The sequence below is a fragment of the Schistocerca nitens genome, chromosome 3 (assembly GCF_023898315.1).
Source record: "Schistocerca nitens isolate TAMUIC-IGC-003100 chromosome 3, iqSchNite1.1, whole genome shotgun sequence".
NCBI lineage: Eukaryota > Metazoa > Arthropoda > Insecta > Orthoptera > Acrididae > Schistocerca > Schistocerca nitens.
In genome coordinates this window covers 709,009,147-709,031,175 of record NC_064616.1, presented here as the reverse complement: position 1 = coordinate 709,031,175, position 22,029 = coordinate 709,009,147, and the positions used below count along the sequence as shown (strand labels likewise).

Below are 22,029 nucleotides of genomic sequence, written 5' to 3'. Positions count from 1 at the left end.
ACATTTTATATTCACATTGCAAATTAATTTGTAAATCTGTCTACTTACTGATAATTTATAAGTGGTTGTTTTCTAATGTACAGGTGTGAGTTAGTAATTTCTATTCACTACCTTTTACACATCACAATAATAAAAACTACTACTACAGAATAAAAGGTGTTATCACGAAGGAACTTTTTCACTCTGTTTCCAGATCTTACTTTGCTGTCTGTCAAATATTTTATACCACTTGGTAAGTTATCAAATATTTTAGTTGCAGCATTGTGCATCCCTGTTGTGCTAAAGACAACATTAATGTGGGTAATGAATGTCTCTTTTCTTTATTGTATTGTAATTATGCACATCACTGTTCTTTTTCAACTGCAATGGATTATTTACAACAAACTTCATGGTGAGGGTATAAATGTATTGTGAAGCAGGGTCAGAATGCCCATGACTCTTTCTTAAAGAGTAGTTATCCAAGAACATTATTCCATATGACGTTATTGACTGAAAATATGCAAAATATGTTAACTGACTGATTTGTCTCTTCCCAAGATCTGCAATGATTCTAAATGCAAATGTGGCTGAACAAGTTGGTTTAGCAGTTCCAAGCTGTGCTTTTTCGGGTTTAAATTTTCGTCAATACAGACACCTACGAATTTTGAAGTTTCCACCCTATTTATTATTTCTTAACCATGTGTTCCACTTATCATTGACTCCTAAATGTAAAGAACTGAATATGATGTGCATTTTTAAAATTAAGAAAAAGCTCATTTGCTGAAAACTGATCAGTAATACTTTTAAGAACATTGTTCACCACATTTTCTGTTGCTGTATGAACGGTTGGACTGGTTACAATACTAGTGTGATTTGCAAAAAGAACTAATTATCTATGTTGCATATTAGACAGAAGATCGTTTACATACATGAGGAACAGAACAATTGCAGACCTACGATTGAGGCTTCAGGAACCCCATACACGATTTCTCCTTAGACAGGATAATATCCCCGAACTACATTGATTGCATTACAAAGTACAATCTTCTGCATTCTTTTGGTTAGATATGACATTGTCAATTAGTTGATTCTACCATCAAACCCACAAAACTTCAGTTAATCCAGGAGAATACTGTGACTCACATAGTAAATGTCTTACACAGGTTGCAGAAAATACCAATTAGTGCTATTTTGTTATTTAATGCTTGTAAAATCTGGAGATGTCAGCACATAAAAATATAACATTAAAATATCAACAATATTATACAAAGGATATACTGCCTCTCACCATTAGGATGAGACGCTGAGTTGCAGACAGGCGAAATGAAAAGAGTGTTACACACTGAGATTTTGGCCAAAGCCTTCTCCAAAAAGGACACACACACACACACACACACACACACACACACACACACCTGCAACTCAACGTGTTATCTTTATGGTGGGTGGCAATCTATCCTTTTCATAACATTGTTGACATTCTAACTTGGACTTTACATTGTAAAATTAAAATATCAATGGATAACGCCACTACGCACAGCTGGAGAATCTAATTGTCATATCCACTGGAAGAAAGGAGCAGTAACTTGACAGTTTAGTCCACAGACAAATACACTACGAGAAATCCTCTATTTAACTTCTCTTGGACAAGAGGTCTACTGACATAAATCACACCAGTGAATTACTGAGGATCATTGGTTACACTACAGTAATTCCCTGATTATCAATCACGAACTGGCAGAACCTGAATAAACATAGTTTAAACATATGACAGAAATTGGGAACTTCCAAATGTATATTTGACATTATAAGAAATGTGTGCACAATCAGTTTTTACTTTGGTACTCAACAATTTCATAACCTAAGAGTCTTCTATGAGAGCAATTGAAGAATGTGTGTTGAGTTCTCAATAATACAACTTTTAATTCACATGGTGACCTACCAATCTATTTGCTATTTCATTAGGTGCCATTGCATCCTTGTTCCATTTGAAAGTTACAGTTCTGTGTTTGCTGGATTCCAAAAGACACTCTAACAGACTTCCTCCATTTTCCACTGATAATACCGTTAATTTTGGTCCTCTTTCAGCTCTTGTGCGACGTTTAACTGGCTTTTTCATTCTCTTATCTGAAACTCTGAAAAATAATTCAGACATTAATTATCTGAAACAAAGGAATCACACACATGTAAGTTCATGAACATTATTTCAAACACAAAAAGCTGATGTGATAACTTCAGTGACTAACTTAACACAAAAACACCTACTTTCTCAGGACAATATGAAATAAGAACAATCATTTTTGCAATAGCTTAACTAGTTTCCTTGTTCCGAGTGCATCAGCATTCCGTACCCCTATAAATGCTAATTGTTCAACACCATACTGTGCACATTGTCAGTGTTTCCATTAATGCTTGCAGCAGCACACCATTCAGATGAATGACCTTTCTCAAAAATATAGCCACATTTAAATTCAGTCACGTGTTTCTTAACTGTTGAAAATGAAGGAACGGACTCCTTATGAGCCTTCCATTTTTCCTCAGTGATAAACCATCCAAACAAAGAATTTTATGATGCCACAATATTCCACTTTATCTAAGAGAGTCAAACCCTCAAAACACTACTACAGGGTGGGCATAACTAAAGTTCCAGTTTCAAAAAGCTGTAGAAAGAGAACCACTGCTCAGAATGATGTCAAATTTTAACAGCATATTACTGATGTAGGGGGGGGGGACTGCCTAACATGACTGTCAGGAGCATGTACTATTGGTCAAGCTCTCTTACAAGAATGGTGGCTGTGCATCAGTAGCCCTGAAGAAATTCCAGACAATCAAGAATATGAAGAAAGGGATTGATCTGACATCTGCTAAGGGCCTGGAGAAAAATATTACAAAATTCAAAACAGCAAGTTCTTTTGAAGTGCAATACAACAGAGGAAGGAAAGCAATTGATCTGACATCTGCCAAAGATGTGGCCACAGCACTGCAGGAGAGGTCGAGCGGTGGTGTGCAAATATGCAGTGCTCAGGGAAATGCACAAATGTTGGACATGCCTGCAAGCTTGCACATAAAATCCTATGAAACATCCTTCGTTGTTATCCACACAATATCACCCATGTTCAAGAGTTGCTTCCTGCTGACCTGCCATCAGGAGAAACATTCGCTCTGGAATTTACTGCTCGCATGGAAGTGGACAATGAATGGCCATGAAACCCATTTCCATCTCTAAGCACATGTCCACATACAGAATATGAGCAATGGAAAATCCACACACACAACTGGTATCACTTCATTCTGCAAAGCTGATCATGTGGTGTGGGTTGATGACACTGTTTATCACAGAGCCATGTTTTTTCGAGGAGGTGAGTCCTGCGGGTCCTGTTACCGGTACCGTCACTGGTAAACGCTAAGGAGTCTTTAGCACAACCAACATCATTCCAACCTTTCAACAGCATTAATGTGTGGGTAGGATCATTTTTATGCAAGATGGTGCTCCAATGCACATTTCACAGCCAGTGAAGTGCCTACTGGGGGTCTGCCCCTATTTTAGCTGACAATGGAACAATTGTTGTACAGTGTGTATACGCAGACAAGGAAAAAAATTCCTGGATTTTTCCTGGACTTTCCGGGTAAAAATACACTTTCTCCCAGATGAAAACATGCTTTTTCCGTGTTATTAAGTGACAGTATATTTTCCCTCGGAACTGTAAAACTTATCAATCCTTTGAATGGTTATGTTTTTATACACAGACGTAGAATTTCCCGGCACTTTAGAAAACGAAACTCAGGGAAGAAAACTCCTTTTGGAAAGATTTTTGATGTGCAGCAACATATACGCTGCATTTTTTCGTATTACAAAAGTATAAATTCGAATTCCACCAAACACCGCATGTTACGTTCCGAACTATTGTAATCGAGATTGCGATGTGCTTTTGTAAGCCAGTCATAGCTCATGTCACGTGATCCTGCCAGCCGATGACAGTGGATATTCAGACCACAGGACACGTGATGTAGTCAGCTAATAGCAACATCACTTATGTAGCGCAGATATACAAACAGGAAAAGTTAATGTTTTAAATTAATATACATGGTGTTGCTACAAGAAAAGCAAATATTGGTCTCTAAGGTTAATAAGCTGCAAGAGTAGCTAAGCTTCCACATATAATGTTGATATTTTTTACGCATGTTACACTTTAAGATACATCACACAAATATGCCAGTAAAATTTTTAGCCGATTCCAGCGACTTGTCCCCAAAGTTTTCCGCAGAGGAGAGAGAGCTTCCCGTAGCACTACATCAATTTGCTCATAATAACGACATGCATGTCTGATCTGGGCTCAAAATACTTCTAAATGGCTCGTCATCAAACGCTCTGCGATTTAAGAAATTCATAGTACATTCTCACACATAGTTCAACTTGCGTAAAAGGAAATTTACTGTGAAAGTAACGCTTTTCAAACCACCATTTGCAATATTTTCCCGCAACCTGTTAGAAATAGGTTCGTTTCAGTAGTTGTCAGAGAGCACCAGATAACAGGCGCCACTGCACTTTGGCAGCTGCTATGACGCAGGAAGCCCGAATGTTTGTATGTGTAAAACATTAAAAGATCTTACAATATGTCACAAAAGAAAAAAGACATCAGAGGATACTCCAAGAGCATCGGAATTTCGTGAATCATACTAAAATGGCACATTTCAAGTCCATACTCAAAAAGCATATTCTTATGTCCAGATTCCCAATGAAGTAGGCCTCAACCTGCCATTAAGCTTTTCAGAGTTGGTTGCGGGATGTATTAACTCATTTTTGATTCTTTATTATGGCACGATGCCATACGTGCTAGAAGATGAAAACGTGCACTGGAAATGCAGCGAGCAGTTGAAATTAGCTAATAGTGTGGAACTAAACACTTTGTTTCAAACACGTTGACTGCCTCAGCGTAAAAGATTAATAAAAGCCCAGTTTCCTTAGCAAATCGACAAAAATAACTTCATTGTTCTACAAGGCGATTAATGCATAGCTGTCAGAAAAGTGGAAATCCCCCCCTCTTTCGAGTGTTTGAGATACGTCAAAAATTTAAAAAATCGAATTTTCAAAAATATGTTCATTTCGTTGCACACATCTTTCTGAAGAGTCTGATACATACAACATATAGGTTCGAGGAAATGTAAGACATGTTAGTTGGCCTTAAATGTGCCAGAGTGCACTGCCACACTTCTTCACACAGCATTCTTCTATCGCACGTCACTGTATTTCGCTCCACAGCATTGAAATGTGTATATTTTGTACTGGATGCCATCAAACCATATTCAGGACAGTGGAAATTAAAATGTTCTGTGGTGCCTCTCCTGCTCCCAGTCGCCCGGCCTGACATCCTGCCCCTCTTCTTTTTAAAAAAAAAAAAAAAAAAAAAAAACCCTCGCAATTAATATTGGATGGGATTATTTGTAATCAGGAGAACAGGAACTCTTCAGAAAATTTGCACACTTTATTGGCTGTTAACTAAAAACTTTCTGTTTTGGGTGACATAAAATTAAATATAGGATACATAACTCCCCCCCCCCCCCCCCCAGAACCATGGACCTTGCTGTTGGTGGGAAGGCTTGCGTGCCTCAGCGATACAGATAGCCGTACCGTAGGTGCGGCCACAACGGAGGGGTATCTGTTGAGAGGCCAGACAAACGTGTGGTTCCTGAAGAGGGGCAGCAGCCTTTTCAGTAGTTGCAGGGGCAAAAGTCAGGATGATTGACTGATCTGGCCTTGTAACACTAACCAAAACGGCCTTGCTGTGCTGGTACTGCGAACGGCTGAAAGCAAGGGGAAACTACAGCCGTCATTTTTCGCGGGGGCATGCAGCTTTACTGTATGGTTAAATGATGATGGCGTCCTCTTGGGTAAAATATTCCAGAGGTAAAATAGTCCCCCATTCGGATCTCTGGGCGGGGACTACTCAAGAGGACGTCGTTATCAGCAGAAAGAAAACTGGCGTTCTACGGATCGGAGCGTGGAATGTCAGATCCCTTAATCGGGCAGGTAGGTTAGAAAATTTAAAAAGGGAAATGGATGGGTTAAAGTTAGATATAGTGGGAATTAGTGAAGTTCGGTGGCAGGAGGAACAAAACTGTTGGTCAGGTGAATACAGGGTTATAAATACAAAATCAAATAGGGGTAATGCAGGAATAGGTTTAATAATGAATAAAAAAAATAGGAGAGCGGGTAAGCTACTACAAACAGCATAGTGAACGCATTATTGTGGCCAAGATAGAAACGAAGCCCACGCCTTCTACAGTAGTACAAGTTTATATGTCAACTAGCTCTGCAGATGATGAAGAAATGTATGAGGAGATAAAAGAAATTATTCAGGTAGTGAAGGGAGATGAAAATTTAATAGTCATGGGTGACTCAAATCCGACAGTAGGAAAAGGAAGAGAAGGAAACTTAGTAGGCGAATATGGATTGGGGCTAAGAAATGAAAGAGGAAGCCGCCTGGTAGAATTTTGCACAGAGCACAACTTACTCATAGCTAACACTTGGTTCAAAAATCATGAAAGAAGGGTGTATACATGGAAGATCCCTGGAGATACTAAAAGGTATCAGATAGATTATATAATGGTAAGACAGATTTAGAAACAAGGTTTTAAATTGTAAGACATTTCCAGGGGCAGATGTGGACTCTGACCACAATCTATTGGTTATGAACTATAGATTAAAACTGAAGAAACTGCAAAAAGGTGGGAATTTAAGAAGATGGGACCTGGATAAACTGAAAGAACCAGAGGTTGTACAGAGTTTCAGGGAGAGCATAAGGGAACAATTGACAGGAATGGGGGAAAGAAATACAGTAGAAGAAGAATGGGTAGCTTTAAGAGATGAACTAGTGAAGGCAGCAGAGGATCACGTAGGTAAAAAGACGAGGGCTAGTAGAAATCCTTGGGTAACACAAGAAATACTGGCTTTAATTGATGAAAGGAGAAAATACAAAAATGCAGTAAATGAAGCAGGCAGAAAGGAATACAAACGTCTCAAAAATGAGATCGACAGGAAGTGCAAAATGGCTAAGCAGGGATGACTAGAGGACAAATGTAAGGTTGTAGAGGCTTATCTCACTAGGGGTGAGATAGATACTACCTACAGGAAAATTGAAGAGACCTTTGGAGAAAAGAAAATCACTTGTATGAATATCAAGAGCTCAGATGGAAACCCAGTTCTAAGCAAAGAAGGGAAAGCAGAAAGGTGGAAGGAGTGTATAGAGGGTCTATACAAGGGCGATGTACTTGAGGACAATATTATGGAAATGGAAGAGGATGTAGATGAAGATCAAATGGGAGATATGATACTGCGTGAAGAGTTTGACAGAGCACTGAAAGACCTGAGTCGTAACAAGGCCCCAGTTGTAGACAACATTCCATTAGAGCTACTGACGGCCTTGGGAGAGCCAGTCCTGACAAAACTCTACAATCTGGTGAGCAAGATGTATGAGACAGGTGAAATACCCTCAGACTTCAAGAAGAATATAATAATTCCAATCCCAAAGAAATCTGGTGCTGACAGTTGTGAAAATTACTGAACAATCAGTTTAATAAGTCACGGATGCAAAATCCTAACGCGAATTCTTTACAGACGAATAGAAAAACTGGTAGAAGCTGACCTCGGGGAAGATCAGTTTGGATTCTGTAGAAATATTTGAACATGTGAGGCAATACTGACCCTAAGGCTTATCTTAGAAGAAAGATTACAGAAAGGCAAACCTACGTTTCTAGCATTTGTAGACTTAGAGAAAGCTTTTGACAATGTTGACTGGAATACTCTCCTTGAAATTTGGAAGGTGGCAGGGGTAAAATACAGGCAGCGAAAGGCTATTTACAATTTGTACAGAAACCAGATGGCAGTTATAAGAGTCAAGGGACATGAAAGGGAAGCAGTGGTTGGGAAGGGAGTGAGACAGGGTTGTAGCCTATCCCTGATGTTATTCAATCTGTATATTGAGCAAGCAGTGAAGGAAACAAAAGAAAAATTTGGGGTAGCTATTAAAATCCACGGAGGAGAAATAAAAACTTTGAGGTTCGCCGATGACATTGTAATTCTGTCAGAGACAGCAAAGGACCTGCAAGAGCAGTTGAACGGAATGGAAAGTGTCATGAAAGGAGGATATAAGATGAACATCAACAAAAGCAAAACGAGGATAATGGAATGTAGTCGAATTACGTCGGGTGATGCTGAGGGAATTAGATTAGGAAATGAGACACTTAAAGTAGTAAAGGAGTTTTGCAATTTGGGGAGCAAAATAACTGATGATGGTCGAAGTAGAGAGGATATAAAATGTAGACTGGCAATGGCAGGGAAAGCATTTCTGAAGAAGAGAAATTTGTTAACAACGAGTGTAGATTTGAGTGTCAGGAAGTCGTTTCTGAAAGTATTTGTATGGAGTGTAGCCATATATGGAAGTGAAACATGGACAATAACTAGTTTGGACAAGAAGAGAATAGAAGCTTTAAAAATGTGGTGCTACAGATGAATGCTGAAGATTAGATGGGTATAACTAATGAGGAGGTATTGAATAGGACTGGGAAGAAGAGAAGTTTGTGGCACAACTTGACTAGAAGAAGGGATCGGTTGGTAGGACATGTTCTGAGGCATCATCAAGGGATCACCAATTTAGTATTGGAGGGCAGCATGGAGGGTAAAAACCGTAGGGGGAGACCAAGAGATAAATACACTAAACAGATACAGAAGGATGTAGGTTGCAGTAGGTACGGGAGATGATGAAGCTTGCACAGGATAGAGTAGCATGGAGAGCTGCATCAAACCAGTCTCAGAACTGAAGACCACAACAACAACAACAACAACAACACATAAAACCAGTAAAGACAAGAGACAAGCAATACATTACACCTTTCTTCAATCCTTAGCTGTTAGCATTGTTTTCTCTCTAATCTTGATACTGCTTTACATAGCGTGCTTTCCTTTCTGCGACAGAATCTATTACCTCATCAAAGTACGTCAAATTTTTTGCTACATGAAAAATCGAAATATCGTTGTCTAATACAGTGTAAGCTGTTAATAAAAATAGTACCCAAGACTGGTGTGGTTTCTCGATTTGATTATGTCTATTTTGTCACTGCTAAATAAAACAAAATAGGCCTCTCTAACACTGCAGAAATTGTAACACACACCAAATGAACGAGATTGTTTTGGCAAAAATGGTCATTTTTATCACGTCAGAATATAATTCACAAAGACCAACATAAAATGCCTATTAGGCCTACTACAACCATCAAGCTTTATGTTAGAAAATAGTTTCACATTTCATTCATACGCTCCAGTTTCTCGTGCATGAGATTGAAAAGTAGTAGTACGAGATTTTAATATAAATTTCGAATCGTCATATACTTCCCTAATTTGTGTGATGTTCTTGTTTCCTCTCGTTCATACAAACAATCTTGTCATGACTAATTCTGGAACTATTCCTGCCTTTGCCAAAACTTACTCGCCGGTTAACTTCACTAAAACTGCCACAATCACCGGTTTAGTTATCCACGATTATTCTCTGGTTAGGAGTTGTTATGTTCTTACAAACCATTTTCCGCACTACTTCCAGAATACAACTTAAGCGGCTGCTAGACGGGGACTATACAACTGGCACTTACTTATGTAGCGATATGGCCAAAAATTTTCTGACAAAATTTCATTTTCCTGGATACACCGAGAAGATAATACATAATCTTTCTTACTTGTTATTCCTCCTAGTCATTTATTTCCACTCTGGTAGTCTGAATCTATGGATTTCCCTAGTAATTATAACAATGCTGATCATTTGCAAACCCAATCAACCACATAATCAGACAACGATTGGCGTTCCCTCATTCGGCTTTACTCCGCTCAGCTTGTATAGCCCGGTCCCCTTTTGCCTGCAGGAAAGTTTATTTCTAGATGCGACGTGGATTCCCACGACAGACATCACGTACACTATGCACGCATTCAAAAATCAACTTTTTTTTTTTTCCATGGGACCAAACTGCTGATGTCATTGGTCCTTAGGCTTACACACTACTTAATCTAAGGACAACACATACACCCATGCCCGAGGGAGGATTCGAACCTCCGATAGGGGGAGTCGTGTGAACCGTGGACAAGTCGCCTGAGACCGCACGGCTACCCCACGCGGCTTATGATTCATTCAGAAATCAACTTACAGAGTGTGTTCAAAAACCAACAGGGATGCGCCCACCCCCCTCCCTCATCTATCTGGGCCTGCTGCGCATGCGTGAATCTGGCATCTTGGGCGCGGCAGTAAAATTTTTCCTGGTTGCATCTAATTGCTTGCTGTGACTGCTTACACAGGAGCAGCCACATTTCTGTAGCCAGAAACGGGAGAAGGTACTACTCATAACTGCGCATGCGCATGAGACCGCTGATAACTGCTAAAATAAATCTAATGTAAACAGTTGTGACGTCATGCTCATCGGAGGCAATTTGTTGTTATGTAGCACTGGATGGTCTTCCTAAAGCCTGGGACACATTTTGCTGTTGGCAAATGCTTGTATGAGCACTGTGTTTTGTTGTTGTATATGGCACACTTCCTTTGCAATTTATGTTTTATTTTCGATTTTTTTCCTCGTTCACATTTTATTGTTGCAGTATTATTCTGCAGTGGCGGGATACAGTAATATCCTTTGTTAGAGTATTGATTCTTACCAGTCAAAATTACAAAAATTTAACTGAAAACTGAACGAAAAATTCCCGGAATTCTAAAAAATTCCCGGGTTTTTCCCAGATCTCCTGGATGTCCCGGGTTGTATGCACCCTGTAGTACATATTTCAAAATTTCAAGACTTTTGTGATTAGTATATTAGTGACAACTCATTATCACGTGTAACATCTCAGTAGGTTTACAAACATTACAAAATTTTCCCAGTGAAAATACATCCACATGATGATCATTAACAGAACTGGATTACAGTTTTATCTTTATAAGCAATAAAATTTAAATTTAACTAAAGCGCGCGAGCACTGGCTGGTTGGTGGATCATTGCCGGTGTTGATAAGTGTTTTACTATGGGTCACTTTGTCTGTCTATTCTACCCTCTGGATTTGAAAGCATCTGAAAATTGGTGCAGAACAGCTAATACTCACCGACACTATTCCTTGGTCACACCAGATACTATTTGCAGTTCCATAGTATCTCCCTCCAATGCAGTGTCTATAGTGGTAGCAAAGCATAATTCTTATTTAATGGTGTTGCCCTCTTCATCCAGCGCTGGATCGGTTGTTCTAATGCACATACTTTTAGGGCTGAGTTGTGGCTGTTCATGACCATTAGTGATCCAAAGCTTTCCTTGACCACCTACAATTATTAGGTTCATTGGTGATTTGTAGATTTCTCAAACGAGCCTGCAGCTTTTTGAAATCAACAAAAGTTTCTCAGCTGCATCTTGACTGAAGACTTGACCTTGTCTTGTTGATGATGATGGGATAACATCTTCAATGGCAAAAAATTGCCCTGAGCAATGTTTATTTTATGTGCTAGCTGGACTAGCTTTGTCAGTCGAAGTCTTATCTTCTGCATTCTGACTGCCTGTGATGCCTTCATTAAGTCCCACCCAAGAATAAACTTATGACTACATTATCTTAAAATGACACATTCAAAGTGCTGTCTCTGTCACTGATATTTATTCTTGCAAATGTCTTGCAATGTCTAAAAAAACTGCAACAGCATTTATCAGTCCAAATGGTAACTCTATCACAAATTATCAGTTATCATTCAGGCCAGATCAACACAATGATGTTACGTTAAGTAGCTGCAATACCAGAGTGAAAAGTTAAGAACATCAGAGTTGGCACCTTTTGAGTAATATTTTCAACCAACAATATAGGAAGTGCTCAAATATATTCTGGAGAAAACTGGTATCTGAGGTCACTTTGTGAGGGAGTGATAACAAATATTATGCTTATGGAAAATCAAAAACACTAACAAAATGGTGCAGACTTCCCACAGTGTGTTAATTTTCACACACATCCAAAATACCTGTGCTACACATACAAATATTTTATTTCCACATTGGCCAATTAGTTGTAGATACTTTAATTCATGTCTCAACTTTTATCTTCTTCTGGGAAAGGTTTTTAACACAAAGGTTGAAACTGAAATTTATACAATGAATTTCAAACACCACAAAACAGCATATAACTTACATGTCAGCTGGGCCTCCAGATGCAAGATCAGAAGTTGTATCCAAATGAGGATGTGGAGGCTATGTGGAGAAAAATTTACAAGAATTAATATCACTACACTAAGCAACAGTCATAGAGAGAGCAATGTATGAGACTGAAGTAAACTTATTTTCTAACATCATGCAACAGTACACAAGGTAATTAAAACTTGTGATGCCACAGAGATACATCAAAATAAAATGATTACCCAAACAAGTATTACAGTCCAGTACAATAATTCACAAATTAAAGAGATTGAGATTCTATGATGATTTTTTTTTTCCATTCATGCTACATAATTAACATACAATTCTAAGTGTTGCTTGAGAGAGGAAGCACCGTTTGACATAAACAGATATTCAATGAACATTTTTATTTTATTTGTTATCTCTCACCTGCATTACTGGGTGTCCTGTGTTAACATATACAGGCTCCATATAACCCTGACCTTTCACTGCTGTATCCATATGAGGAAATCCTGTTTCGTGTTGCATAATTTGTTGATTGCCAGCAAGGTTCTGCCTAGGTATTTCAGTTGCTGTCATCAGTATACCAGCCTGTGGCATTTTATCACCTGAGATTATTTCTAAGTTTTGACTCGGTACATAAAGCAGAGTAGGGGCTTTCTGTTGTGCCAAGTTAGTGTTCCATTCAGTTGTGTTTGCAAGTGTTAGAGGTGGCATCGCTTCAGCAGGATGTTGATAGGTCAAAGCTTCTGAGTGCCCAGATTTCTGAAGACTTTCTAATCCCTCTTGCTGTAAATGAGAATGTCCGGGACCACCAACTGCCGCATTTTCAACCTTTAATTGTTGAGGCATATCACCAACAGAATACTGGATAACATTCTGCTGAGTTTGTACATTCAGCAACAGTTCTTGTGGCGTCCCCTGCTGGTGTAGTACATTCTCTTGGCTAGTTTGACAATGGTCAGGTTTCTGTGTAATCAGTTGTTGTAGCTGATTTGACAGGGCTTCAGACTGTGTTAACACATGCTGCTGTGGTATTGCCATTTCATGCTGGACAATATTTTCTTGATGAGAAAGTGTTTGGGTCTCACCAGGAATTACTTGACATATTTGAGTCTGTCCAAGCTCGTTTGAAGTTTTGTTCTGATATTCAGAACTTACACTTTCTTCTTGACTTTCAAAAACATTCTGGGATGCATACACATCTTTTAATGAAGTTTCACAGGTTGCCACTACATGTGATCCAGTATCTGAGGTAACTGCTGTTGACATATTTTCCAAATCTTTATTGTCCTTTTGTACTATGCCTTCTGGGAAAAAATTTCCACTGAGTATATGTGGGGTCTGCAGTTGATTTGTGCTGTCTGGCATTAGTGTTGCTTCGGGTGTAGCCTTCATAAATTTCACAGCTGAATCTTCCTGACTTACACCAAAATTCTGTTGTAGCTGCCCTTGCACATGCTGCTGGTGTGTAATCACAAGTGTATTGGTTTTAGAAGATTGTTGCCTATATTGGACCACTTTGGCTTTACGTTTAGTTAGCACATCCCGATTGAACTCACTAGATGAGGTTTCGTACTGATTGCTTTCTTGGCTCATAGTTATATCCTCCTCTGTTGTAATGGTGGACTCCTCTGCCCATTCTGATACAGATGTATCATGAACGCGAAGTAGTTCTTTCTGTTCAGTTACCATTTGATTTTGTAACAGTTCTTGCTGTGCTGATGAAACTTGTTCTAAACAGTGCATCTGGTACTGTGTAATAAGAGGCTCTACTTTTACTACAGCTGGCTGATTTTCATGTAATGTGTTTTTTTCTTCCAGAAAATGTGATTGTTGACTCTTTTCCTTCTGAAGGTTATCTGTAAAGTGCAAAACATTTTCTTTCACTTCAGATCCATATACAACACCCTGGATCACATCATGACTGCCTGTCACTCCCCCATCTTGTCTTTCTAAACCTGGTTTGTACTCACTCTGAGAATATTCTTCTATCTTAGGTGGCTGATGCATAGGCACATGTTCTCTTTCAACTAACTTGATTGCTGTATCTTGACACAATTTTAGTTGCTCTGATAACTGCTCTTCTAATAATGGCATCTGAGCAATTACAACAGGCTCCTTATATTCTTGTTGAGGCAAAGTAGGAACAGCCTGGCGAGTTTCTCTTCCTAGAGAAGTCACAAACATACTCTCGGGTTGCACAGGTATCTGTTGTAGTTTTATATCACTCTGAGTTATCATTTCACCTGTGGTATACTTTCCATCCACACGAGAAACAAACTCACTTTCCTGTGGTAATCTCTCTCTGTTTTCAGATGTCATCTCTTGGGACTCACGCCCTGAAACCTGTTTTTGCTGACTGTCTCCAAACTCATGGGGGCTTGGTTGCTCAAACTTGACTTTTTCAATTATATGACCTGTCAGTTCATTCTTCTGTCCTTCATGGTCAACTAAAACCTGTTGATTCAGAGTTTCTTGTTGAGCCTGTGTCATTATCGAGAATTGTTGCTGTACAGGTGCATTTGGCATAAACTTATTATCTGGGCCAATGGCACTGTACTGTTGATCAGCTGGTGAAATTTCCTTGTTACCTGTCGATGGCAGTCCACTTGGCTGCTCTTGAATTGTTAGTTGGCTATTGTCTTGTAACTGAATCTGACTAGGTACATGATCCTGCCATGGAATTTTGTGACTCTCTAGTTCAACAGATTGATTTTCAGGTGTAGGACAAATCACACTAGACATTTGCTCTGGCAACCATCCCTCCTTGACACTTTGAATTACATTATGTGATTCAATGACAGTTTCTTCTGATGAAATGTTTTCTTTTCCATACGATTTCTGTGGAGAGGGAGACTGTGGAGTTATCTGTTCCTGGATGTACTGTGATCCTTCTACAGATGAAATCACTTTGTTAATCTTACAAGTGTCAGAGCTATGGTCTTCTGGTGTAGCACCTTGTGAATTATCAACTGACTGGTAACATATTCTGTCTTCCATCGATTTCTGTGGTAAACCTGGCTCTAAAACGGATCCAGGAGTGTCATATTTTCTAGATTCAAAATGTTTCTCAGTTACTTCCTGTGACTGAATTGGCTGATCTGCGACAACAGCCTCACCATGTTGCCATGTTTGTCTTTGCTGGTATGCAAGAACTTCTGAGTCTTCTTGAGGGAACATTCTGTCATGTGTAGTAGTTTGTTGCTGAGTATTCACTTGGTTTGAACTACCACTAGAAATCTCATCTAGTTCATGAGAAAGTTGTTGTGTGAGAGTCTGATGTTTCTGTATTGACTCCACTGCTATTTTGTTTCCATGATAAGATTCTTTTGCTTGCTGCAATGCCTGCTGAAGTTGTTGAATGCTTTGTTGGCACTTGGTAAGATCTTGGTGGCATTTCTCTTGCTGCAGAACCTGTTGTTGGATGAGTTTTAGTTTCAACTGTCGTTCAATATGTACAATATTTTCCTCTTCTTGACTAAGCGGTACATGGGGAATGTAAGATGGCTGTTGATGCATCTGAGCAGTGGACTGACTTGGTTGAGACAAATATGTCTCTACTGCATACTGAGGTTGTGACTGCATGTGAAAGATGCTGATATCAGTCTGCATCTCAGTACTCTGAGCAGTTGGCACAATATTGGTTTGCTGAACATTATCAATTTGAGATGGATGCTGTGTGTCAGGCACATTATGTAGAGCACCTTGATTCTCACTAACAGGTATCTGCATCTGAACAGATGATAAAGGATGTTGGGCCAATGCTGAGTGGTCAGAGACAGGTCCATAGCCATGCTGGAAAACTGTTCCTTGACTACTGTATGATTCATCAGAAGTGTCAGTTGGAATGTAGGTTTGATTTGCCTGTTGGAAGGAGAAGAAAAAATCTGCTTTCAGACAAGATAAAATTTTAGATATTCACAATTATTTATAATGTAAAATAAACTAAAAATCATGACTATTTTAACAGTTTTTGATACTGGGATTAAGCTTTATAATTATTACATAGGCAGTTAAAAAAAAAAAAAAATTCCGATTAGCAAATAATATCAGCCTCCTAAAATGGTAGTTCAATCATCTATTTTTTTCATTTTACGATCACTATTTCTATGACCAGTACAGTTTTCAGGAGCCCCCACCAGCCAAAATTCTAAATTCACACAAATCTTTAATGGACCATTCACTTATATCTGTGTGTAACTCTATATTTCAACTGATTTACCTACATTAGTATGCTGTAAGCTACTTTCTATTCTTTAAGGGGGGTAGGACGTCAAACGGACCGTCTTGGAGCAGGAGAGACACCACAGGACATTTCCACTGTCTATACTTTTACGAATAAATTCATAAAACTTTGTCAGCATGACCAGGAAGGATTCAGGATTCACAATCATAGCAGTGGAAGTTTTTTTAAAAAAAAAAAAAAAATACATGTGAAAGTTCATCATTTTTTCACTTCTATTGGCTGTGTTTGTTGCTATAGGTACACGTTCCTTCACAAGTAAGAGAGATTATTCGATGAATTTTGCACAGCATACAAACCATACTTACAGGTGTATGAAACTCTAGAAATTATTTAATTTATGAAAAAATGAATGAGCTGTTACATTTTAAACTTCATGTTTAGAAAAAACTCAAATTTTATAGTTAATTATATCAATTTTTACCACAGTTTTTAACAGATTTGGAAAATTCTAGAGTTTCATACACCTGTAAGTATGGTTTGTATGCTGTGCAAAATTCATCGAAGATCTCCCTTACATATGAAGAAAAGTGTACCAATAGCAACAAATGCAGCCATTGGTAAGTGAACAAAAGGTGAAATACAAATGTAAAAAAATAGATTATTTTCTTATATTTTTGAACTTCCAAAACTATAAGTGTAAATCCTGAATCCTTTCTGGTCATTCTGACAAAGTTTTATGAATTTATTTTTAAAAGTATAGACAGTGGAAATTAAAAATTCCTGTGGTGTCTCTCCTCCTCCAAGTCATCACGTTTGACGTCATACCCCCCTTTAGGACATTATCCTATACTAACACCTTTAACTTTAATTTTCTAACTGCTTTTCTTTAATTCCAGAAACCACTGCAGCCAGATGGTCCATCATCATCATCATCATCATCATCATCATCATCATCATCATCATACAGATGATATAGTACATTAATTTCAAAGCCTCTACTGATTACGCTCATAAAATCCTGTCTCACGGATCCTCTTACAATTCTTCTGATCAAATAACATGTTGAAAGGAGATTAAAGTAATTTTTCTGTCCGTACATTATTTTATGCAGAAGAAATAAAATTTTAATATACTGTGGTTATATAATTGTAAGCTCTAGTACATGCAACATGTAGAAAAAAAGGATGTAAAATAAATTAAAAATGAACAAGTTCACAAACACATACACAAAAAAAGTATATTCTACATACATGCGAAAAAAGTGCCTGTGAATGCTGGAAAATTTAATGGTTAACTGTAGTTTTATACAGAATGACACAATAAATTTGGAAATTTTCATGAAAAATTTGACACTACTGCCTATTGAAGAAAGTATTTTAATAATTAACAATAATGGAAATTCCTGGATGGAGCAATATGTAAAATTAGGGAAAGGCAACCACTCACCTATAGAAGACTAATGCATGGAGCACAGTAACACCACAGAAAAAAATCCCTTAAAACTGCATCAATATTTCTGCAAAAATTCTGACCCCTGTAAGAGTCTCAGTATTTTCTAAAGTCCTTATCTTTAACCCAAACCTAATTTCAACCATGCTGGGCTTGTAATGGACTTTCTTTCCTTTACTCATTCTTTGCAGTGGAAACATTTCTTTGCCCCACCCCAACGGTAGCCAACCTAAATCCCATTTAGAATCTTATTTACAACAGTTCCAGCCTGCCTCCAACTGCAATGATCTTCCTTTCCTAAATCCCTCCACTGTGAGTCCAACATCGCTCATATATAACACACTGCCATCCGTAACCTGAAAATCAGTCCACACCTTATCACCCTTCCCCCAGTCAAAGACTATACCACAGACGGTATGAATCACAGTGACTACGTGGCTGAGGGTTTCCACCAACTCTCCGACATGTCTGCATACAAGTCTCCCCAGCATAGAAGTCCAACATTACCTCAAGCAGCTTCTCAAGGCCTTAGGTCCATCCAAAACCCTGACACCTGAATCCTATTTATCTCCCTCCTCACACCAGCAACCCCACGCATTCCTACCTTTTACCTATTCCCGTAACTCCACAAACCTAACCCTACAGGTCTCTCTATTGGTCATCTCATCGTGGCTGGGTACAATGCTCCCAAAGAACAAACCTCTGCCTTTGTTGACCAACACATCTCAACTATTGTCCATAACATCCCATCCTACATTCAAGACACTGCTCACTTCCTTCACTGTATCTCCACAGTTCCTGTTCCATTACCACCAGAATCCTTGTTGTACACCAATATCCCCCACACCCCAGCCTTGCAGCCATGGAACATTACCTTTCCCATTGCCATCCTTATACCAAGCCCACCATCTCTTTCCTAATTTTCCTAGCCAACTACATCCTAAACCACAATTATTCAATTTTGAACATTAAATCTACAAACAAATCCATGGTACTGCCATGGGTACTCACATAGCACCATCATATGTCAACTTACTTATTGGTCATCTGAAGGAATCCTTCCTATGCAGTCAACCCCTAAAACCTCTTGTATGACAGATTCATTGATGACATTTTCATGATCTGGACTCGCAGCAAGGACAACTTTCACTCTTTCTTCCATAACCTTAACACCCATTTCCAAATCCCCTTCACATCGTCCTTCTCAGCTCATTGAGCCACCTTCCTAGATGTATATCTCCAGCTCTCTGATGGTTCCTCAAATACATCAGTCCATATCAAGCACACCAACCACAAACAGTACATCCTCTTCGACAGCTGTCACCCATTCCATGTCAAAAAAACTCTTCCTTACAGCCTCACCATCCATGGATGCTGCATCTGCATTGGAAAGCAGAATTGTCAAAATATTCCGATAACCTTAGTACAGCCCTCACTGATAGGCAGTAACATACATAGTTCGTCCATAAACAAGTCTCTCATTCCATCTCCTAGTCTGACACCAGCAAACCTGTTAACCAGCCGATGCCTATCACTCCTCCGATCACCCAGTATCATCCTGAGCTTGAGAAGCTCAACCTCATCCTACACCAAGGCTTCGAGCACCTCACATCATGCCCCGAGATGAGGGACATACCACCCAAAATCTTACACACATGGTCAAAAGAAGCATTCCGCCACCCACCCCTCATACAGAATATCCTTGTACATCCCTATTCCAATCCTGCTCCCAGTCCTGCACCCTATGGGTCATTTCCTCGTGGTCGGCCCAGAAGCAAGACCCGTCCCATACACCTACCCACCACCTCCTCCCAACTGCAGTCCAGTCACAAGCATTTCCTTCCCAATAAGAAAGGCATGGCTGTGTCTGAAATCAGCCATGTTATGCCTCAACTGTGCTGCAATTACTGTACAGCATTCTATACTCGACCGTTTGGTTGCTGAACATGCAGCTCGCAAAACTAATGCCTTCACAACAGCTGCATGACTATGCAGGCCATTTGGATATTCCTTTCCAGCACAAGTTCCTCTGAACTATGCAGATGGGAATTGCCTCTCCAACATACCCCGCGCTCTAGTAATCTCCCTGGCCCAAAAACCTCTGCTAACGTGTTCCCATTGCATCACCTTGCATTTTTACTACTCTCTCCTGTCCATACCACTACTTCTCCATACACATCATGCAGCACTGTCTTCTCCCACTACTCTACCCCCCCCCCTCCCCAGCAGGCATTCTTCCTCTCCTTCCCTCCCTCACTTCCCCCTCTCCTCACCCCCTTTTCAACCTCTGTCTCTCCTCTTGCCCCCTTCCTTTCTCCCTCTTAATCTTCACCTCTCTCTCCTCCACTATCAGTCAACTGACAATCCAAGACAGGTTTGGAGAAGTGGATAAACAAGGGTTTCTACTGAATCACAGTATTCCTCCCAGTTTTATTATCAGAACTAAATAGCCACAAGTACCAATAGTTCCTAACAGCTGTCCGACCATAGTTATTAGAATACATCTCGCTGGGCACAAGGTGGACCTGTGGTAGCAACAAGATAGTTGTTTGGCCTGTAGCGACTCCCTTCGTTCACCTTCACTAACCGCCACAGATGACATGGTGCACCAGCCGAAAAGCAGCTATCAGTAAAGCTCCTACCTGTCAATGGGTCACTGTGTTTCTCTAAAACTCACACTGGTCACTTGTGCCGCAGGTATACCTTTGAGGGGTACACTTTCTGGGAGACACGTGCCTCCAACGTCACTTGCTCAGTCTCTGTTCTTGCTTTGATGAAGTAACATCTTCCCGCCACACCCTCGTCAGCTTGTCTCACACAATGTCACATAGGTAGTTTCTTCACTGGAGTTCGCATTAACAGCAGGCATTTCACACTGGTATTTAGCTTCTGGGTTTCCTCGCACTTTGGCAAACGTGAGATGTTCTACTACTTGTCACGCACCCCGTTTGGAGCTGTGTTTCCTCAAAGGAAGTCTGATGCCAGATGTCAGGCAATAGGCACACCCAGTTGCTGTACTACTTCAGTGCCTATTCATCTGGGATTTGAGTGACAACAGTTCCCCTTTTCACTACCTCAATGACACCAGTTCTCACTTTTCTACATTTCCCCGTAAACTACTCCTGAATCCTGGACCCACCTCTCCTCTCCTGATCAGTGCTGCCAAAAATTCAGCTATACCAAATTATGGGGTGCATAGTACATACCCACTCGCTTGACTCAGGCCTGCCATCACGTACTCAAGCAGGTTTCTCTGTTGCAGATGTTATTAATCCCATTCTGGGCACTGATTTTCTTGGCCATTAGCACCTACTGGCCAATGTAGTGAAGTATCTTTTAGTTGACAGTGCCTCTGGTCAGGCTATCCACTGCAGTTTAATTCTGCCACGTATTTTGCGGCAAAAAAGCTGGCGATTTTGAGCCCATGCCAAGCTACTACAGAACTTACCCTTCTCATCTGGCCATTTAGTGCCCCCCAGAACATTCAGCATGACACTTCACCACCAACCCTGGCCCGCCAGCTGGTTTTCTGCCATCCCCGCCCCACATCTGCCAGCTCCTGGGACCTTAATGTAGCCAGTGAACTGTGATTTTCACAGTCTCTGGCTGACAAAGATGATGCTCTGACCTCATAGGCACCTGTTGTCGCAACAGTTATCTGACACCACCACTGTTAGCACCTGTATTATTGGAGCAACAACATTATTTTACGGCTACCAGTGCCACGCACAGGAGTTGAGTGGAGACTACAGCACTCACGTGGACACACCAACAGCAACCCACGCATGACCCCCTTTGTGTGCTTGATTGGTCTTCAACATCACACCTGATGCCACATACCTTGTGGTGCCCGACACCCTCCTCCACTGCTGCCCTGCCCTGCCCTGCCCAGCAATCATCAAGATGCCGCCCAACAGGCATCCTCTGTCAGCTTCAAGCATCCCTCTGCTCTGCTGGTACCACCATGTTTGTCACCTCCACTGAAAGCAGCAGATGACGTGCTGTGCTGGACAGAAACCAGCAGTCAGCAAAGCTTCTGCTGACCAATGTGTCACTGCATTTCTCAAACACAGACACTGCGTACTTCTGACACAGGCAGATATCCGACCACCATTGCTTTCCCGGTCTCTTTTCATGGTTCAATGATATAATACCTACTAGCCATGTCCTCGGCACCTTGCCCCGCACAACGACATATGGCTTGCATCATTAGCTGCCGTGCTTCACCAGACTTCGCATTA

The 22,029-nt window shown here is 40.1% G+C and overlaps 1 protein-coding gene across 1 annotated transcript in view; it reads right to left on the bottom strand.

Annotated features, from left to right (window-relative positions):
• Positions 1 to 22,029, bottom strand: part of LOC126248681 (serine/threonine-protein kinase WNK1) — a 325,351-nt gene that overhangs the window by 167,130 nt on the left and 136,192 nt on the right. The window contains exons 13-15 of the mRNA XM_049949948.1: positions 12,580 to 16,017; positions 12,167 to 12,225; positions 1,922 to 2,114 (exon numbers count right to left, since the gene is read on the bottom strand). Coding sequence (XP_049805905.1) covers positions 1,922 to 2,114; positions 12,167 to 12,225; positions 12,580 to 16,017 — 3,690 coding nt within the window. The remainder of the gene's footprint in view (positions 1 to 1,921; positions 2,115 to 12,166; positions 12,226 to 12,579; positions 16,018 to 22,029) is intronic.